At 42.0% G+C, this 16,609-nt stretch overlaps 1 protein-coding gene across 3 annotated transcripts in view; it reads left to right on the top strand.

Annotated features, from left to right (window-relative positions):
• The first annotated feature begins 2,511 nt into the window (after window positions 1-2,511).
• YTHDF2 (YTH N6-methyladenosine RNA binding protein F2) overlaps window positions 2,512-16,609 on the top strand; it is a 30,357-nt gene continuing 16,259 nt past the window's right edge. The window contains exons 1-5 of one of the 3 annotated variants that reach the window (XR_011254740.1): window positions 2,544-2,928; window positions 3,427-3,451; window positions 4,029-4,108; window positions 7,251-8,989; window positions 10,864-12,205. Coding sequence is in view for 2 of the 3 variants with exons in the window: in XM_069578822.1 (XP_069434923.1) it covers window positions 2,902-2,928; window positions 3,427-3,451; window positions 4,029-4,108; window positions 7,251-8,837 (1,719 nt within the window). In the remaining variant the exon portion in view is untranslated. Of the gene's footprint in view, window positions 2,929-3,426; window positions 3,452-4,028; window positions 4,109-7,250; window positions 8,990-10,863; window positions 12,206-16,609 lie in introns of those variants that run through there. The other 2 variants (XM_069578822.1, XM_069578823.1) reach the window with 2 other exon arrangements.

Raw genomic sequence — 16,609 nt, 5'->3', positions numbered from 1 at the left:
CTAATTTCTGATACACTATTCTTTTCTCTGCCACCCTAAGATGATACCCCACACTCCAGACTTCCTCTCCCTCTTCCCGATGATTAATTATATGTCTCTCTCTCTCTCTTTTTTGGCTATGCTGGGGTTTTTCTTGCTGCAAGCGGGCTTCCTTTACTTGTGGTGGGTGGATGCACAGGCTTCTCATTATGGTGGCTTCTCTTATTGCAGAGCACGGGCTCTAGGGCACTCGGGCTTCAGTAGTTGCAGTCTGTGGGCTCTAGTGCACAGGTTCAGTAATTGTGGCAAACAAGTTTAGTTGTCCCATGACATGTGGAATCTTCTTTCATCAGGGATCAAACCCATGTCGCCTGCATTGGCAGATAGATTCTTAACCACTGCATCATCAGGGAAGTTCTATGTCTTAATCTTTTTTTTTTTTTTGGCTGTGCTGGGTCTTAGTTGCAGCATGTGGGATCTAGATCCCTGACTGGGGATTGAACTGGGCCTCCTGCTGTGGTATCGAGGAGTCTTGGCCACTGAACCACCCACCAGGAAAGTCCCTAAATATATATCATTATTGTTAGTGTTCTGTTCAGGGGCCTGTTAAAGCCAATCTTGTGAACTAATTCAGGTTTAGAGACTATCCTTCCCCCCAGGATATCTGCCTTTTAACTGGGAACTCCTGTAGGACAGAAAGTAATCCCAAAGGGACTAATCAAAATTTCAGGCACTAAGAAAATATTATTGAAAGGAGGGAATTTTCACTATCATCCCTTAATGGGATTATAGGAAAGAAACTTAAAATGTACCAGATTTGCTTTAATGTTTTTGTTTTTTGATTTATGGAACTTTATCTTTGCAACAGACCTGTTAGGTATATATTATTATCCCTTTCACCACGTGAGGGAATCGCTGAAAGTTTTAGTAGTTTACCTAGAGTCATAAATCTGTTGAGAAGTCCTGTATTTAGTCACTCCCTCTCCCAGGTTATGACTCCTGGTCTAACCCTATTTTTACCATACACATCTAAAAGGGTAGGTTAGGTAACTTTACTTACAGTTTACACATAAATCTGGCTAATGGAGTTAACTGACTTATCTTTTTTTTTTTTTTTAAAAGGCTTACCAGGTTACTTTTCTTTCTTTGGTGGGATCTATGCTCTGAACCTGGATTCTGCCAGAAATCTATCATATTTGGTACCTCACCTTATCCATTCCAACCATAAATGTGATTATGGGCAGGAAAAAAGTACTTTGAGCACTTTTAGTAAAATTATGATGCAACATCCAACATGTTATCACTTATTTTACTACTGAGTCCACCAAAGTTTCCTGTATCCAGGGAATGGATGGTATCAGGTTGACCCTTAAGAGTGCATTATTCATCTGTTTACTACTATTTGCAAAAACAAAAGCTATTAGGTAATGGGCTGTCCCATATCAAATATCCTTGCACGAGTCAGGTTTGCCTCTGATGAAAAATGCTGCTGCCCACCCTTTGTGTGTGTGCTCAGTTGCTAAGTCCTGTCTGACTCCTTATGACCCCATGGACTGTAAACCCACCAGGCTCCTCTGTCCATGGGATTCTCTAGGAAAGAATACTGGAGTGGGTTGCCATTTCCTCCTCTAGGGAATCTTCCCAACCCAAGGATAGAACCTGCATCTCCTGTGTCTCCAGCTTCAGTAGGCAGGTTCTTTATCACGAGTGCGATCCCCATCCTTTATACCTCCTCAATACATATGATTTCTCTTGGGGTTGGAGGGCCACTATTATGTTCCTCTCAATGTCAGACAAACTTCTTTAATAGCTTTGTGACCTTGGGCACATGCCTTAACTTCTCTGTTTCCTCAGTTGTAAACTGGACTGACAGCTGTTTTGATGCTGAAAGTCTTTAATATGTTTGAAAACACCTAGCAACAAAGCATAGTCTACAGCAGGTATTTAAAGAGCATGAATTTCCTTCCTTCTCCAGGTAAGGGCTCATTGAAAGAACAGTAAAATTTTGTGTAGATGTGTTTTTCTTGGAAAGAAAATCCACAGTTTAACAGATTATCATGGGGGCCAGCGATGTTCCTGAAAAAGAATTGTAGATTCTTCTGCCTGTAACCGCCAAAGGGTAAATCTCTTTCTCAGGGGATCAGATTTTTTGTGAATATTTTTGTTCTCTGGGTACTCTTTCTTGTAGCCTGATAACAGAAGAAGATAAGCAGGTGACGGCTTTCTTTCTCAGGGCAGGGTCCCTTTGAACTCCCTGAGGGATCTGTGACTCCCGTTTGTGTTCCCTCCCATATGAGGGGGAGTGTGCCATCCGCAACTGGGAAGCAGGTTTAAGGTCGCTCAGCCTTCGAGGGTCGCTTCTTCCTCGAAAACCCAACTTTTGTAGGTTTCCTCAAGCTAAACGGCCTCTCTTCAGCTCCAGCTGTTAGTCAAAACCTCGTGGTGCAACCCTGGCCGCCAATCCCACCCTCCTAGGCCCCAATCCCGAGGCGGTGGGGGCGGGGAGGCCGCGCGCGCCGCTTCCGCTCCTCCACACGACCAGAGGGCGCTGCGGTCCCGCCTCTGCCTTCCCGGGGTGCTTCGCGCCGGGCCCCTTCCGCGTGGGTGAGTGACTGTGAGAGTCAGCGTCGCGCCGCGCGCGCCGACCGCCTCCGCCGCCCGGCGCTCTTATTTCGGCTGCGAGGGGCGAGCGCGCGCGTAAAGGCATAGAGACGGGCGTTGAGCTCTCGGGCTAGAGCGTCGCCGAGTCGGAGCCGGAGCCCGAGCCGCGCGCTGTGTCTCCGCTGCGTCCGCCGAGGCCCCCGAGTGTCAGGGACAAAAGCCGCCACCGCGCCGCCTGCTCTCGTCGCCGGGCCTCATCCGCTGCCGCCGCCGCCCTGAGGAGAGTCTGCCGCCGTCTTCACCCCTGAGGATCCGAGAGTCATGTCGGCCAGCAGCCTCTTGGAGCAGGTACAGGCCCGGCCCGCATGCCTCGGCCATTGTGTGAGGCGAGAGGGAGCCTGACTAGGCCCGGACCCGCCGCCCGCAGTCGGGCCAAGGCGAGGCGGCGCTTCTCGCGGGCCAGGTTTCGAGCCTCTCAGGCCGGCCGCGCCCAGCGCCTCGCCCTCGGCCCGTTCTCCCCGCTCTTCCCCGGGCCTCGGACCCGCCGGCCGCGCCGCGTCCCTTCCTCTCAGCGGGCCTCGTTTTTTCTCCTGTTTCCTTCCCCTTCCTTGAAGCCCTGGCCCCCTCGCGTTGTTTGTGGCGCTGCCCCGGCTCCTCTCCGTGGCCCCCTCCGGCTTCGCACTTCCCCCGCCTCCCATCTTCAGCCTCCCCCTCCACCCCCGTTCCTGACGCCGCTCCTCAGGCCTGCGCCTTTATTCCCTTCTCGGGCCCGGCTTTAATTTGTCTTTCCTTTTCCGTTTCTTCCTCGGACGACTTGCCGCTCGGCGACGTTTCCTTCGCCTGCAGAGACCAAAAGGTCAAGGAAACAAAGGTGAGCGCGGCTCCGCCGGTGGCCCCGGGAGGGCGAGGGGACCCGGAGTGGGGGGGGCGGGGTCTCCGGGAAGCGCCCCGGGGAGAGGACCGTTCGGAAGCCGCTTAGTTTGCAGGTGCCTCACACACTTAAGTGTTTGACCCCTTCGGTGTGTTCCTGCAGCTGACGAACAGCTTTTTCGTGAACAAGGAGTAATTCATTAGAAGTGGGGGGTGGAATCGGTCTTGAAATGTTCCAGGTCCTTAGTTTCCTGTAGGTCTTAGAAGGCCTTTGTTTTTCATCCTCGTGGATCACACTCTGGAAGTACTCACATGTGGTGGGGGAGGGGAAGCGGGAGGGAATTGAAATCTAGAGGAGCCAATAAAATGACCTTTTTAGATCAACTTTCTCTGGGTGGAGGGAGACATTTTCACTGACAAATTGTTGCTCAGCATTCACTCTCATCTTCACCGTTTTGAAATTCAAACTTAACTTGCTCTGTTTAGTAAGGTTTTTCTCTTGTTAGGAGGTAATTTGATTAATTTGGGAGGTAGATTGTACGATTGAGACACTCCTAATTGGAATTTTTTTCCTCTAGTACAAAATGGATCTGTACATCAAAAGGATGGATTAAACGATGATGATTTTGAACCTTACTTGAGTCCACAGGCAAGGCCCGTGAGTAGTTAACCGTTTACATGCTTGATCTTAGGATGTAGTATACGTTTATTCTTTGCTCTATCAATAAATCTAAGTTTCCCTGGACGACTTTCTTAATACCAGTCAGCATGTTATAAAAAAAAAATGTTGCTACAGATGTTGTAGGCTGTTAAGATTCTCATCTTTATTGTGAGCAAACAATTCTCTGAGGCTAGTACTGATAACATTTTATAGTGTACTAACTGCAACACTTGTTTGAGTAGTTCTTCTCCTTACCAAGAATATAACAGTGCGAAACTTGAGTACTTTTCTGTGTTAAATATTTTCACCCCCAAAACATTTTTCACATTGGCTTCTTTGGGGATCTATAGAATTTACAAAATGGATTTAAAGTAATATAAGATAGTGTTTAGCACAAAGATAGATCAAGAAAAATGGAATTCAGTTTTTGCAATGTAATTATCTTCTAATATGAAGATGAGTTGCATGTAGGTTCATGTATGAACATGACCTGTGCACACAAAAACTTTTGACTTGGCAGTTCTTTGTATTAGTATTTTGAATCCCAAAGACAACAGCCTCAAAGTTGTAGCTAATAAATATAACTCCCCAGACTAATTAGCCAAAAGGAAAATTGACAGTAACTCATTTGGAATATCCTAGAAGATAGAGAAGATTATGGAACATTTACATAAATTCTGAACAGATGCTCTGTGATATATATAATAGTCTTGAATAACTTGACATATTAGTGAGAGTGCATGTTCGGGCCTAATTGTTACGTAAAACTCTGATTCCTTATGTAAAAGTTTCTGCATTGAAAGCATAGAAACCACTTAAGCAAGTGATTGGGGAAAAGTTTTTACAGAAGACAACCAGTTAATCAGGAAAAGTAGGGAAGAAGGTAGAGGAATGAACTATCACTGGGTTCCTGCTATTGAAGTAGTTTGCTTACATAATCATAACAGGGAGAGTGAGAGCATTTGGAAACATAATTCTAGGTAGTTCTTGTGAAACATTGTGTAATTCAGAGTTTTGAGCTCAGGGGCATGTGGGAACCTGCCAGATGAGGTGTAGGTATTCAGCTGTTATAATAGCAAAACCTGTGATAATGAGTGCATTTGTTTTATTAAAAAGAAAGCTAAAACTTAAATGTCTTGAGAAACTTGGAGGGGTATATAAATTTTGGTTGAGAAGACATAATTTGAGAATCTTTGTAGTTTGTCAAGAGTGTTTGATCTATTTTTTAACCAGTTTTTATCACATTATTTGGAATACTTCTTCAGGCTTAATCTATTAAGTGTAGACTGAATTTCTTATTTATAATGAATTTGGGGCTGTTAAAATTATAACACTATCTTTGAGACGTAGGTTTTTCATAAACTTGAGGGTATATGTCACTTAGTTTTTTAAAGGAAAGTTTTAAATTGGTAGAGAAAAGCACCATTATTTAATTAAACTGCATTAGTTGAAAAATTTAATCTTCAAGAGATGTGTTTTAGTGGCCAGGGAGAAGTACTCTTGGCTTTGATAATACGAACTAATACAGACCTAGCATATTAATAGTTACGATAATCCAAGTCTTTCAAGAACAACATTCCCTATTGACTAGTTAGTGGGTTCTTAGATACCAGAGCTCTTTGGAAGTTAGGGTAAAGCACTCTTATTTTTGAGTTGAGCTGACTCTGCATGTATAGAAACCAATTGTATGTATCTGTTACTTTGATTTAAGGGACTGCTTTGTGAGTTACAGGGTTTATTTAAAAAAAAAATACTGTCAGCACTGATGAAAGAATGTTTTTACAATGTAATGTTTTCTAATGTGAAGACTAGTTGGGTGAAACTTTTTCTGGTTGTTATTCTCAAGGATGATTCCTTTTTTTTAATTTTTTTTATTTTTTTAATTTTAAAATCTTTAATTCTTACACTCGTTCCCAAACACGAACCCCCCTCCCACCTCCCTCCCCATAACATCTCTCTGGGTCATCCCCATGCACCAGCCCCAAGCATGCTGTATCCTGCGTCAGGCAAAATATGGACTGTACCATGCCTTTAGAAATTAATTCCTATTTTTAATGGAAAAGTTAAGTGTACATTTTAGCTACACCCTTTACTTTTATAGATGAAACAGAACAAATAGCAATACTTGTTTAGTTTTGAATGCTCTGGAAGCCACTGTGCACTTTCTTTCCAGGTTATAATTTTTTTTTTCATTTTTAAAAATTTTAGGTTATAATTAAATAGTGGCATCTACTGATGTTCTCAGATGGTCTGCCAGAAAGCTATATTATAAACTAGATGTATTGAACTTTTCTTTTTGGTTTATGGTTGGGTAATGGCTGCACAGATTTTGGGGATAGAAATTGAAATTTCTAGTTCTTTTTGTTTTATTTATTATACAATGCAGTTTTAATAGGAAACTCTTTTGAATATTCTTCTGTTCTGCCAGTATTCCCATTTCTTCAGTCCAGAGATAGTGGTTTTAATAAAGGCATCCTCAGAGAGTGGGCTTCCTGGGTAACTCAGATGGTAAAGAATTCGCCTGCGATGCAGGAGACCCTGGTTCTATTCCTGGGTCGGGAAGATCCCCTGGAGAAGGGATAGGCTACCCACTCCAGTATTCCTGGGCTTCCCTGGTGGCTCAGCTGGTAAAGAAAGAATCCACCTGCAATGTGGGAGACCTGGGTTCTCCCTGGGTTGGGAAGATACCCTGGAGGAGGGTATGGCAACCTACTCCAGTATTCTTGCTTAGAGAATCACCATGGACAGACAAGCCTGGTGGGTACAGTCCCTGGGGTCTCAAAGAGTCAGACATGACTGAGTGGCTAAGTACGCATTCTTTCTCACAGAACAGGACTTACACTTGGTGAGATGCTGCATTTTCCTTTTTCTGAATTGAAGCACTAAAAGCTAAGGCCTGTGTTCAGTGTATGTCAGTTTAGTTTTAAATGTTTAAACACTTCAATGATTAAACCAAAATATCTCAGTCTATAAAAATACCAGCAAGTTTATGGGAAGAGACCATCTAAAAAAAACACTCATTTTTTATGGTAATGGCTGAAATGTTCGTACTATATGAATAATTCGGAGAGGAAATGTCCTGGTTGTTTTATTTATTTTTGTGTTTCGTTCTAATTTGCATTTTTTTTTTCTTCCACAGAATAATGCATATACTGCCATGTCAGATTCCTACTTACCCAGTTACTACAGTCCCTCCATTGGCTTCTCCTATTCTTTGGGTGAAGCTGCTTGGTCTACTGGGGGTGACACAGCCATGCCCTATCTAACTTCTTATGGACAGCTGAGCAACGGAGAGCCTCACTTTCTACCAGATGCAATGTTTGGACAACCAGGAGCCCTGGGTAGCACTCCATTTCTTGGTCAGCATGGTTTTAATTTCTTTCCCAGTGGGATTGACTTCTCAGCTTGGGGAAATAACAGTTCTCAGGGACAGTCTACTCAGAGCTCTGGATATAGTAGCAATTATGCTTATGCACCTAGCTCCTTAGGTGGAGCCATGATTGATGGACAGTCAGCTTTTGCCAGTGAGACCCTCAATAAGGCTCCTGGCATGAATACTATAGACCAAGGGATGGCAGCACTGAAGTTGGGTAGCACAGAAGTTGCAAGCAATGTTCCAAAAGTTGTAGGCTCTGCTGTTGGTAGTGGGTCCATTACTAGTAACATCGTGGCTTCCAATAGTTTGCCTCCAGCTACCATTGCTCCTCCAAAACCAGCATCTTGGGCTGATATTGCTAGCAAGCCTGCAAAACAGCAACCCAAGTTGAAGACCAAGAATGGCATTGCAGGGTCAAGTCTTCCACCACCCCCAATAAAGCATAACATGGATATTGGAACTTGGGATAACAAGGGTCCTGTGGCAAAAGCCCCCTCACAGGCTTTGGTTCAGAATATAGGTCAGCAGCCAACCCAAGGGTCTCCGCAGCCTGTAGGTCAGCAGGCTAACAATAGCCCACCAGTGGCACAGGCATCAGTAGGGCAACAGACGCAGCCATTGCCTCCACCTCCACCACAGCCTGCTCAACTGTCAGTGCAGCAGCAGGCAGCTCAGCCAACCCGCTGGGTAGCACCTCGGAACCGTGGCAGTGGGTTCGGTCATAATGGGGTGGATGGTAATGGAGTAGGACAGACTCAGGCTGGATCTGGATCTACTCCTTCAGAACCTCATCCGGTCTTAGAGAAGTTGCGGTCCATTAATAACTATAACCCCAAGGATTTTGACTGGAATCTGAAACATGGCCGGGTTTTCATCATTAAGAGCTACTCCGAGGACGATATCCACCGTTCCATTAAGTATAATATCTGGTGCAGCACAGAGCATGGTAACAAGAGACTGGATGCTGCTTATCGCTCCATGAACGGGAAAGGCCCCGTTTACTTACTTTTCAGTGTCAACGGCAGTGGACACTTCTGTGGCGTTGCAGAAATGAAATCTGCTGTGGACTACAACACATGTGCAGGTGTGTGGTCCCAGGACAAATGGAAGGGCCGTTTTGATGTCAGGTGGATTTTTGTGAAGGACGTTCCCAATAGCCAGCTGCGACACATTCGCCTAGAGAACAACGAGAATAAACCAGTGACCAACTCCAGGGACACTCAAGAAGTGCCTCTGGAAAAAGCTAAGCAGGTGTTGAAAATCATAGCCAGCTACAAGCACACCACTTCCATTTTTGATGACTTCTCACACTATGAGAAACGCCAAGAGGAAGAAGAAAGTGTTAAAAAGGTAACCAGCTTACCCTTCTTAAAACTTTAAGGGAAGGAGAGGGAACCCTTTTTTAAGACTTTAAGGGAAGGAGAAGGAACTAGAGAGAACAGGAGAAGTATAATACTCAACCGTTAATAAAGCTTTGTAAATAACACAAGTATCATTTAACAGTTCAAGTCTTTATGGGAGGATAATTGGTCTTACTATTTGAACCTTAGTGTGAAAGAGTGTGGGAATATTAATAGGGGGCAGAAATGTGGGTTTAAGTTAAAGGAAAGCAGAAACCATAGAGAAACTGACTTTATGTGATGCAGAAACAGGTGAAGAGTGAGTCTGAAAAGTACACAAAGGGAGTATTGAAGTGAAAGAAACAGAACTGAAAGAAAAGATTGAGGCCGTAATATGGCAGAGAAAAAGATAAAAATTCTGTTGCAGGTTTTGGCCTAGCTGGGTACTTGGTTATTTTCAAGAGTCACCAAGCCCTAACATTTCTGCCTGCCTGGTGACAACTGACTGTTACGGAGGATGTTTTTCAGAACTTTCTTCCTTGTTCCTATCTTTTTTAGTGTTCTGCTTAATCTTTTTTTTTTTTTTTCAAGATCTTTTTCCCATTAGAAAGGTTTATTTTATAAAACTTGAAAAACAGATGGTCAGATAAAGCTGGCCTCTTGCTCTTAACATTTTGCTGTATTCCTAAAGATCCACTTTCTTGTTTCCTCTGTAACAGGTGGGTTATCTTGGACAGAGTGATGGGGAATAGATCTATACCAAAAGGTTGAATTTATTTGAAAGAGTTGGTCCTGTGCATTGACTGTGTAAGGACCATAAGCGAATGATAAAATACTGGTCAGAGCAGTCATGTATTATCCAGAACTTAAACATATTTAAATGTAGAAAGTAGGTGAGAAGATAATGGCAAGGAGGTAATACTTTAAAATTTTTTTCATTAATGATAGAATCCTGAGTGGTTAGTTTCAAATGTAAAATAAACAAAACCTAACAGAGTTAATGTGGAGAAGGCAATGGCACCCCACTCCAGTACTCTTGCCTGGAAAATCCCATGGATGGAGGAGCCTGGTGGGCTGCCGTCTGCGGGGTCACACAGAGTCGGACACAACTGAAGCGACTTAGCTGCAGCACCAGTTATGTAAATATATTCTCCTTGAATTGGTCATTAATGCATAGGGATCTTCTGTACTTGATCTAGGACCTGAGGCACTTGTTTTCCCTCTGTGAATGACTGCTCAAAGAAATAACTTTGCTCAGGTAGATTCTCCACCTCCATAACACAGAATCAGAGGTCTGTAGTTGCCTAAAACAGGATGGTTGACTTTTATCTTCCAGTATGTACGGACAAATAAGAAATAAAGATAATACTTGTCAGTGATGCTGAAAGTATTGGGGAGATAGAGCCAGATTACTGGAAAGTTGGCTGTCAAAAAAACTTGCTCCTTTCCTAGAGTTTTAATAATTTAACTTAAAATTCTCCATAATCTTGTAGAAAAAAGATAGTTGATTATTTTTGCCAAACTTGTGAAAGGGTCTAAGTATGTCTGCACAGGCTTCTTTTTCTGGAGGAACAAGAGAGGAGACTGGCTTTTTGGGCATCATGTAATGGCAGAGCAGATTATTAATGTGTGTGAGGGGCATCCAGGTGCTTGGTGTAATCACTTGCAACATGCATAGTGTCATATATTAAGAACCTGCTTGCTTTCATCTGCAAAGTTCTGTTCTGCATCTTGTGGTTTTAAAAGTAAGAAGGCAAAGACAGGACTATTTTTTGGAATGTACAGCATAACTGTTAAGATCATTCTGTATATATTAGAACTGGTGGGGAAGCTGTTTAAAAATGAAGTAGCAAGTTTGAGGATTGTTAACTTATGTTCGGTCTTTATCAGGTATTAAATTCACTTGAGTGGTTCAGTGAGTGATAAAACTTCATAAGAAGGTGTAAGATACATTGACCAGCATTGTATTTTCAAAGAGTGAGTGTATTAATCAAGCTAGGGTCTTTGTTAAGGTAACTGATGGATCTTCCATAAAGACTTTTGATGAGTGAGTACCCCAGTTGTTCTCAGGTGAACTAATCACTAAAAATAAAAATAAAAGCTATGTGTCAGATTACTTTTTAGTTTACTTTCTGTAAGAAAAACTTGCTGAGGTTTCAGGAAGGTCCCTACGATTGCTTCTAAATCCAGTTACCCTTTCAGTCAGTATTGCCTTACTCCTCTGTTGCCCATTGTTATTCTTTAACATGCTTACATAACTGACTATAAACTGTACTTTTTAGTCTTTATTAGGCTTCCAAGATAAAACAAGTTTCATGAGAATGGAACTGATAGCTCATTGAAGCAGTTAACTCCCTTAAGTGGGGTGTTTGTGTGTCTGCCTTGGTATTATTTACAAGATTGCAAAAGATCTTTTTACCAAATGGTAACTCAGTCAGTAGGGAAATACTTAATACTTCATCCTGAAAATGATGTCACAGCTGTTCTAAAGTTCTGTGATTGGGCATGTTTCTTGGCAGAACACAGTGAAGCAGAACTGCGGCCATTTTTGCCTTGTTCTGTCACATGATCTAATTCAATATCAAAACCTTTTCAAGATCTGTCTGGCTTGAATATCTTAGCTGTCTGGCTTGACGTGTCCAGCAAATTTCAGTGACTTCGATATGTGGTTTACTTTGTTGTATACCTCGGATACTGTTTTGTAAACTCTTTGTGCATTTGTTTAGAACTTGCCCCTAATTGTTAAATATTTCTTCTGTGACATCACTTTTGAAGGCTTCATAGTATTCTATCAAAGATTTACTGTAATTCGCCAGTCCCTGTTGAGTTGTCGGCTTCTTTATACATTTTTCCCGGCTAAAATAACACTGTTGTAAACATTCTAAGGGGCTTCCCTGATAGCTCAGTTGGTAAAGAATCCGCCTGCAATGCCGGAGACCCTGGTTCAATTCCTGGGTCTGGAAGATCCTCTGGAGAAGGGATAGGCTACCCACTCCAGTATTCTTGGGCTTCCCTTGTGGCTCAGCTGGTGAAGAATCTGCCTGCAGTATGGGAGACCTGGGTTCGAGCCCTGGGTTGGGAAGATCCCCTGGAGAAGGGAAAGGCTACCTACCACTTCAGTATTCTGAGCTGGAGAGTTCCATGGACTGTATAGTCCATGGGGTCTCAGAGTCGGACATGACTGAGTGGCTTTCACTCACTCACTCTTAACATTCTAAGATATAAATATTGATTCACACCTATCCTTAAGTGCTGGGTCAAAGGATATGCTTTTTGAAGATCTTGGCTGTGCTATACATTGCCATGAGCCTTTTTCTTAAAATTTTTTTTGAGAGAGCTCTGTCAGATATTCAAAAGGCAGTGACAAAAAAAAAAAAAGGGCAGCAACAGTCAGTTTTTCCTTCTATCTCAACTTGGGAGTAGTCTGGGATAGAGGGAGAGTTGCTCCTTGCATTCAGTTCAGTTCAGTCACTCAGTCGTGTCCGACTCTGCGATCCCATGAATCGCAGCACGCCAGGCCTCCCTGTTCATCACCATCTCCCGGAGTTCACTCAGACTCACGACCATCGAGTCCGTGATGCCATCCAGCCATCTCATCCTCGGTCGTCCCCTTCTCCTCCTGCCCCCAATCCCTCCCAGCATCAGAGTCTTTTCCAGTGAGTCAGCTCTTCGCATGAGGTGGCCAGAGTACTGGAGCTTCAGCTTTAGCATCATTCCTTCCAAAGAAATCCCAGGGCTGATCTCCTTCAGAATGGACTGGTTGGATCTCCTTGCAGTCCAAGGGACTCTCAAGAGTCTTCTCCAACATCACAGTTCAAAAGCATTAATTCTTTGGTGCTCAGTCTTCTTCACAGTCCAACTCTCACATCCATACATGACCATAGGAAAAACCATAGCCTTGACTGGACAGACCTTAGTCGGCAAAGTAATGTCTCTGCTTTTGAATATACTATCTAGGTTGGTCCTAACTTTTCTTCCAAGGAGTAAGCATCTTTTAATTTCATGGCTGCAGTCACCATCTGCAGTGATTTCGGAGCCCCCAAAAATAGTCTGACACTGTTTCCACTGTTTTCCCATCTAATTCCCATGAAGTGATGGGACCAGATGCCATGGTCTTCGTTTTCTGAATGTTGAGCTTTAAGCCAACTTTTTCACTCTCCTCTCTTACTTTCATCAAGAGGCTTTTTAGTTCCTCTTCACTTTCTGCCATAAGGGTGGTATCATCTGCGTATCTGAGGTTATTGATATTTCTCCCGCAATCTTGATTCCAGCTTGTGTTTCTTCAGTCCAGCGTGTCTTATGATGTACTCTGCATATAAGTTAAATAAGCAGGGTGACAATATACAGCCTTGATGTACTCCTTTTCCTGTTTGGAACCAGTCTGTTGTTCCATGTCCAGTTCTAACTGTTGCTTCCTGACCTGCATACAGATTTCTCAAGAGGCAGGTCAGGTGGTCTGGTATTCCCATCTCTCTCAGAATTTTCCACAGTTTATTGTGATCCACACAGTCAAAGGCTTTGGCATAGTCAATAAAACAGAAATAGATGTTTTTCTGGAACTCTCTTGCTTTTTCGATGATCCAGCAGATGTTGGCAATTTGATCTCTGGTTCCTCTGCCTTTTCTAAAACCAGCTTGAACATCAGGAAGTTCACAGTTCACGTATTGCTGAAGCCTGGCTTGGAGAATTTTGAGCATTACTTTACTAGCGTGTGAGATGAGTGCAAATTGTGCGGTGGTTTGAGCATTCTTTGGCATTGCCTTTCTTTGGAATTAGAATGAAAACTGACCTTTTTCAGTCCTGTGGCCTCTGCTGAGTTTTCCAAATTTGCTGGCATATTGAATGCAGCACTTTCACAGCATCATCTTTCAGGATTTGAAACAGCTCAACTGAATTCCATCACCTCCACTAGCTTTGTTCGTAGTGATGCTTTCTAAGGCCCACTTGACTTCACATTCCAAGATGTCTGTCTCTAGATTAGTGATCACATCATCATGATTATCTGGGTTGTGAAGATCTTTTTTGTAATTTTGTTTATAAACCTCATAAAATAGTTGGCTTGGTTTTATCTTTCTAGCCTTTTAACTCTAGGCAAAAATAAGATAGGCTTTTTTGGTGGCTCAGTGGTAAAGAATCCGCCTGTCAGTGCAGGAGACATGGGTTTGAACCCTGGGTTGAGAAGATTCCCTTGTAGAAGGGAATGGCAGCTCACTCCAGCATTCTTGCCTAGGAAATCCCATGGACAGAAGAGCCTGGTGGGCTACAGTCCATGGGGTCACAAAGAGTCAGATATGATTTATCGACTAAACAATAACAACAAATAGGATAGTCTAGTAGAGGGGACTAAGGGCTGTGTAATTCTAGCCCAACATTAGACTGAGTCAGATATCTGGGTAAGAGTTTATCCAGTTGTTTAACTGGAAAGCTCAGGGGATTTTAGGAGAGACAGATCTAGAGAAAATGTGATTATAATGACAACAGCTTAAGGTTTAAAAAAAAATTTTTTTTAATATTTAAAAAAATTCCATTACTAGTGAGTGAGAATAGTAGGATTTCTTTATTTCTAGGATTCTAATTTTCAAGCAGAGGACTTAAAAATGGAGACTTAATTGTGTTTGGATGTAATGAAAACTTATTATGGTGTGTAAGAATTGAGATGGAAGTTATTTATCTTTGAACAATTTTACAATGTGCTAGACTTTATAGAAAAATCAGAGGAGTCTTGTCAGGGAGCCTTACATTAGTGATACATAACAGTACAAAATGGAAAGTGTTTTCTCAAGGTATGCACAGGGTGCCAGTTTGAAAGCGTGAAGATTGCCTAACCCAGTTCGGGGTGTAGGTTGATGATCATGGAAGAATCGTTGAAGAAGTGATCTCTGAGCTGCGCCTCGGAAGATAAGTAGAGGATAGCCAGAGATGTTTTGAAAAGAGTGAACATAGTTTCAGAACAGCTCAAATCTGTTTAGATAATAACATTGTATAGATAATTTGGAATAGGAATTCTTGTATAGTTCAAGAAGAAGTCTAAATGGAGATTGTCAGATGTGTTTCTTTTAAGGAAGTTTGGAGATCAGATGAGGAAAAGGGAGTTGATTTGCATTTAGTTGGATGTAGAAGGAATCTACTGAGATAGATACAAAGTTGGCTTGAAAAAACAGGTGTGTAGGGTAGGGTCTAATTTGAATCAGGTTGGAGGAGGTCCCTGATGTAACCTTCACATGAAAGGCAGTGGGAAACTTGTAGAAGTAAAGGTGGGCCTGTACTATTACCTTATGTATACAGCTCACTTCTCAGCTCACTTCTTCCCACAGTGTGTTTTAGACATGTTATCTTATATCCTCTTTCTCATCATAGTGTTTAGCTTAGTAGAGATGATTTAGAAGGGGAATATAACTTTTTAAAAACTCTGGTAGGTTTATTCTTCATGTCAGTGGCAGTACTAGAATCAATGGGTAGAGAATATAGGGAGGAAAATTTTTGTAAATAAAAGGGAGAACTTTTCTAAAAATGGAGTCTTAGTCACAGGAAGATTTGAAGAAGAGACCCAAAGGACTTTTATTAGATAAATTTTAAAGAAGATTCACATACAGGGTAGTTTCGATCAGAGAAATTGAGGGTTAAGAGAGGGTTTTTTCTCTCTCCCCAGTGGCTTACTCCTGTCAGACTCTTGTGATCCCATGGACTGTAGCTTGCCAGGCTCCTCCTCTCCAGGCAAGAATACTGGAATGGGTTGCCATTTCCTTCTCCAGGAAGAGAGGGTTAGGTGGCTTGATAACATTTGAGGTTCATGGAGAGGAACTGATGATACAAAAGAGATCTTTTTTGGAAAACCTTATTTTTGTTTGTGTTCTTTAATTTCTGACTTAAATACTTACTACATATAAAATATAAAAAAGGGCTTGAGGCTAGAAGAAGATAGATGACAGAAAGGATTTGTGAATTCTCAGTGGATCTTGGTATAGATTAGGTGTCTGGGTAGTTATTAATATATTTATTGTGTGTTAATGAAAAGCTTATCTAAAATGTAATAAAGACTGAGCAAAGAAACACAAAGTGATTACCACATAATTGTTTCCTTTTTAAAGAAAAAAAAAATCTAGGTTTACTGTAGTGTTAGGGCAAGTAATATTTTTCTTTATAAGGAAGTTGTTTTTGTGTTTTTTTCCTGCAGCTCTCTTTTTCCCCCCTCACCCTTTAACTTGGACATTCAGTTCCTTGTTTACAAATATTGGCTCCATTTTCAACTTCAGAAAAATATTTAAAATATCAAAGTTTTGGTGATGGCAAAAATCAGAAAGGAAAAAGCCGTAACTTTAGCTACATGTATTGCTTTATTAAATCTTTAAGAAATAAATGACCAGGGAGTATTGTTCTTTCCATTTAACAATATCCCACTCCTGTTTTTTTAAACTACTTCTTCAGAACTAGTGAGTGGGCATCCTGTTTTAATCAGGATGGCAAACTTGAATGTTTTGTAAAATTCTAAGGCATTCTTTGTTTTCTGTCTTGCAGATAAATTTACTTGTCTTTTTGCTAATAGGATTGAGGGAATTCTATTTGTATTACTCATCTTCCTTGCTTTGTGAATAGATGAAATGCCTCTCTGTAGCCTTCTTAAAGGAGGACCAAAAAAGGATAGGTGACCCTGAATTTGGAACTTTTTGAAGCATGCCCTTTGTTTGTATCCATCTTTCAACAAATGTGTTTGTGTTAATTGCTGGGATAGAGCAGATAAACAAGGCACCATCTTTGTCTAAGGACCAAACAGTGTTGTTAAGC

The sequence above is a fragment of the Ovis canadensis genome, chromosome 2, assembly GCF_042477335.2.
Source record: "Ovis canadensis isolate MfBH-ARS-UI-01 breed Bighorn chromosome 2, ARS-UI_OviCan_v2, whole genome shotgun sequence".
Taxonomy (NCBI): domain Eukaryota; kingdom Metazoa; phylum Chordata; class Mammalia; order Artiodactyla; family Bovidae; genus Ovis; species Ovis canadensis.
The sequence above is the reverse complement of the archived record's forward strand: the minus strand, read 5'-3'. Positions and strand labels throughout refer to the sequence as shown.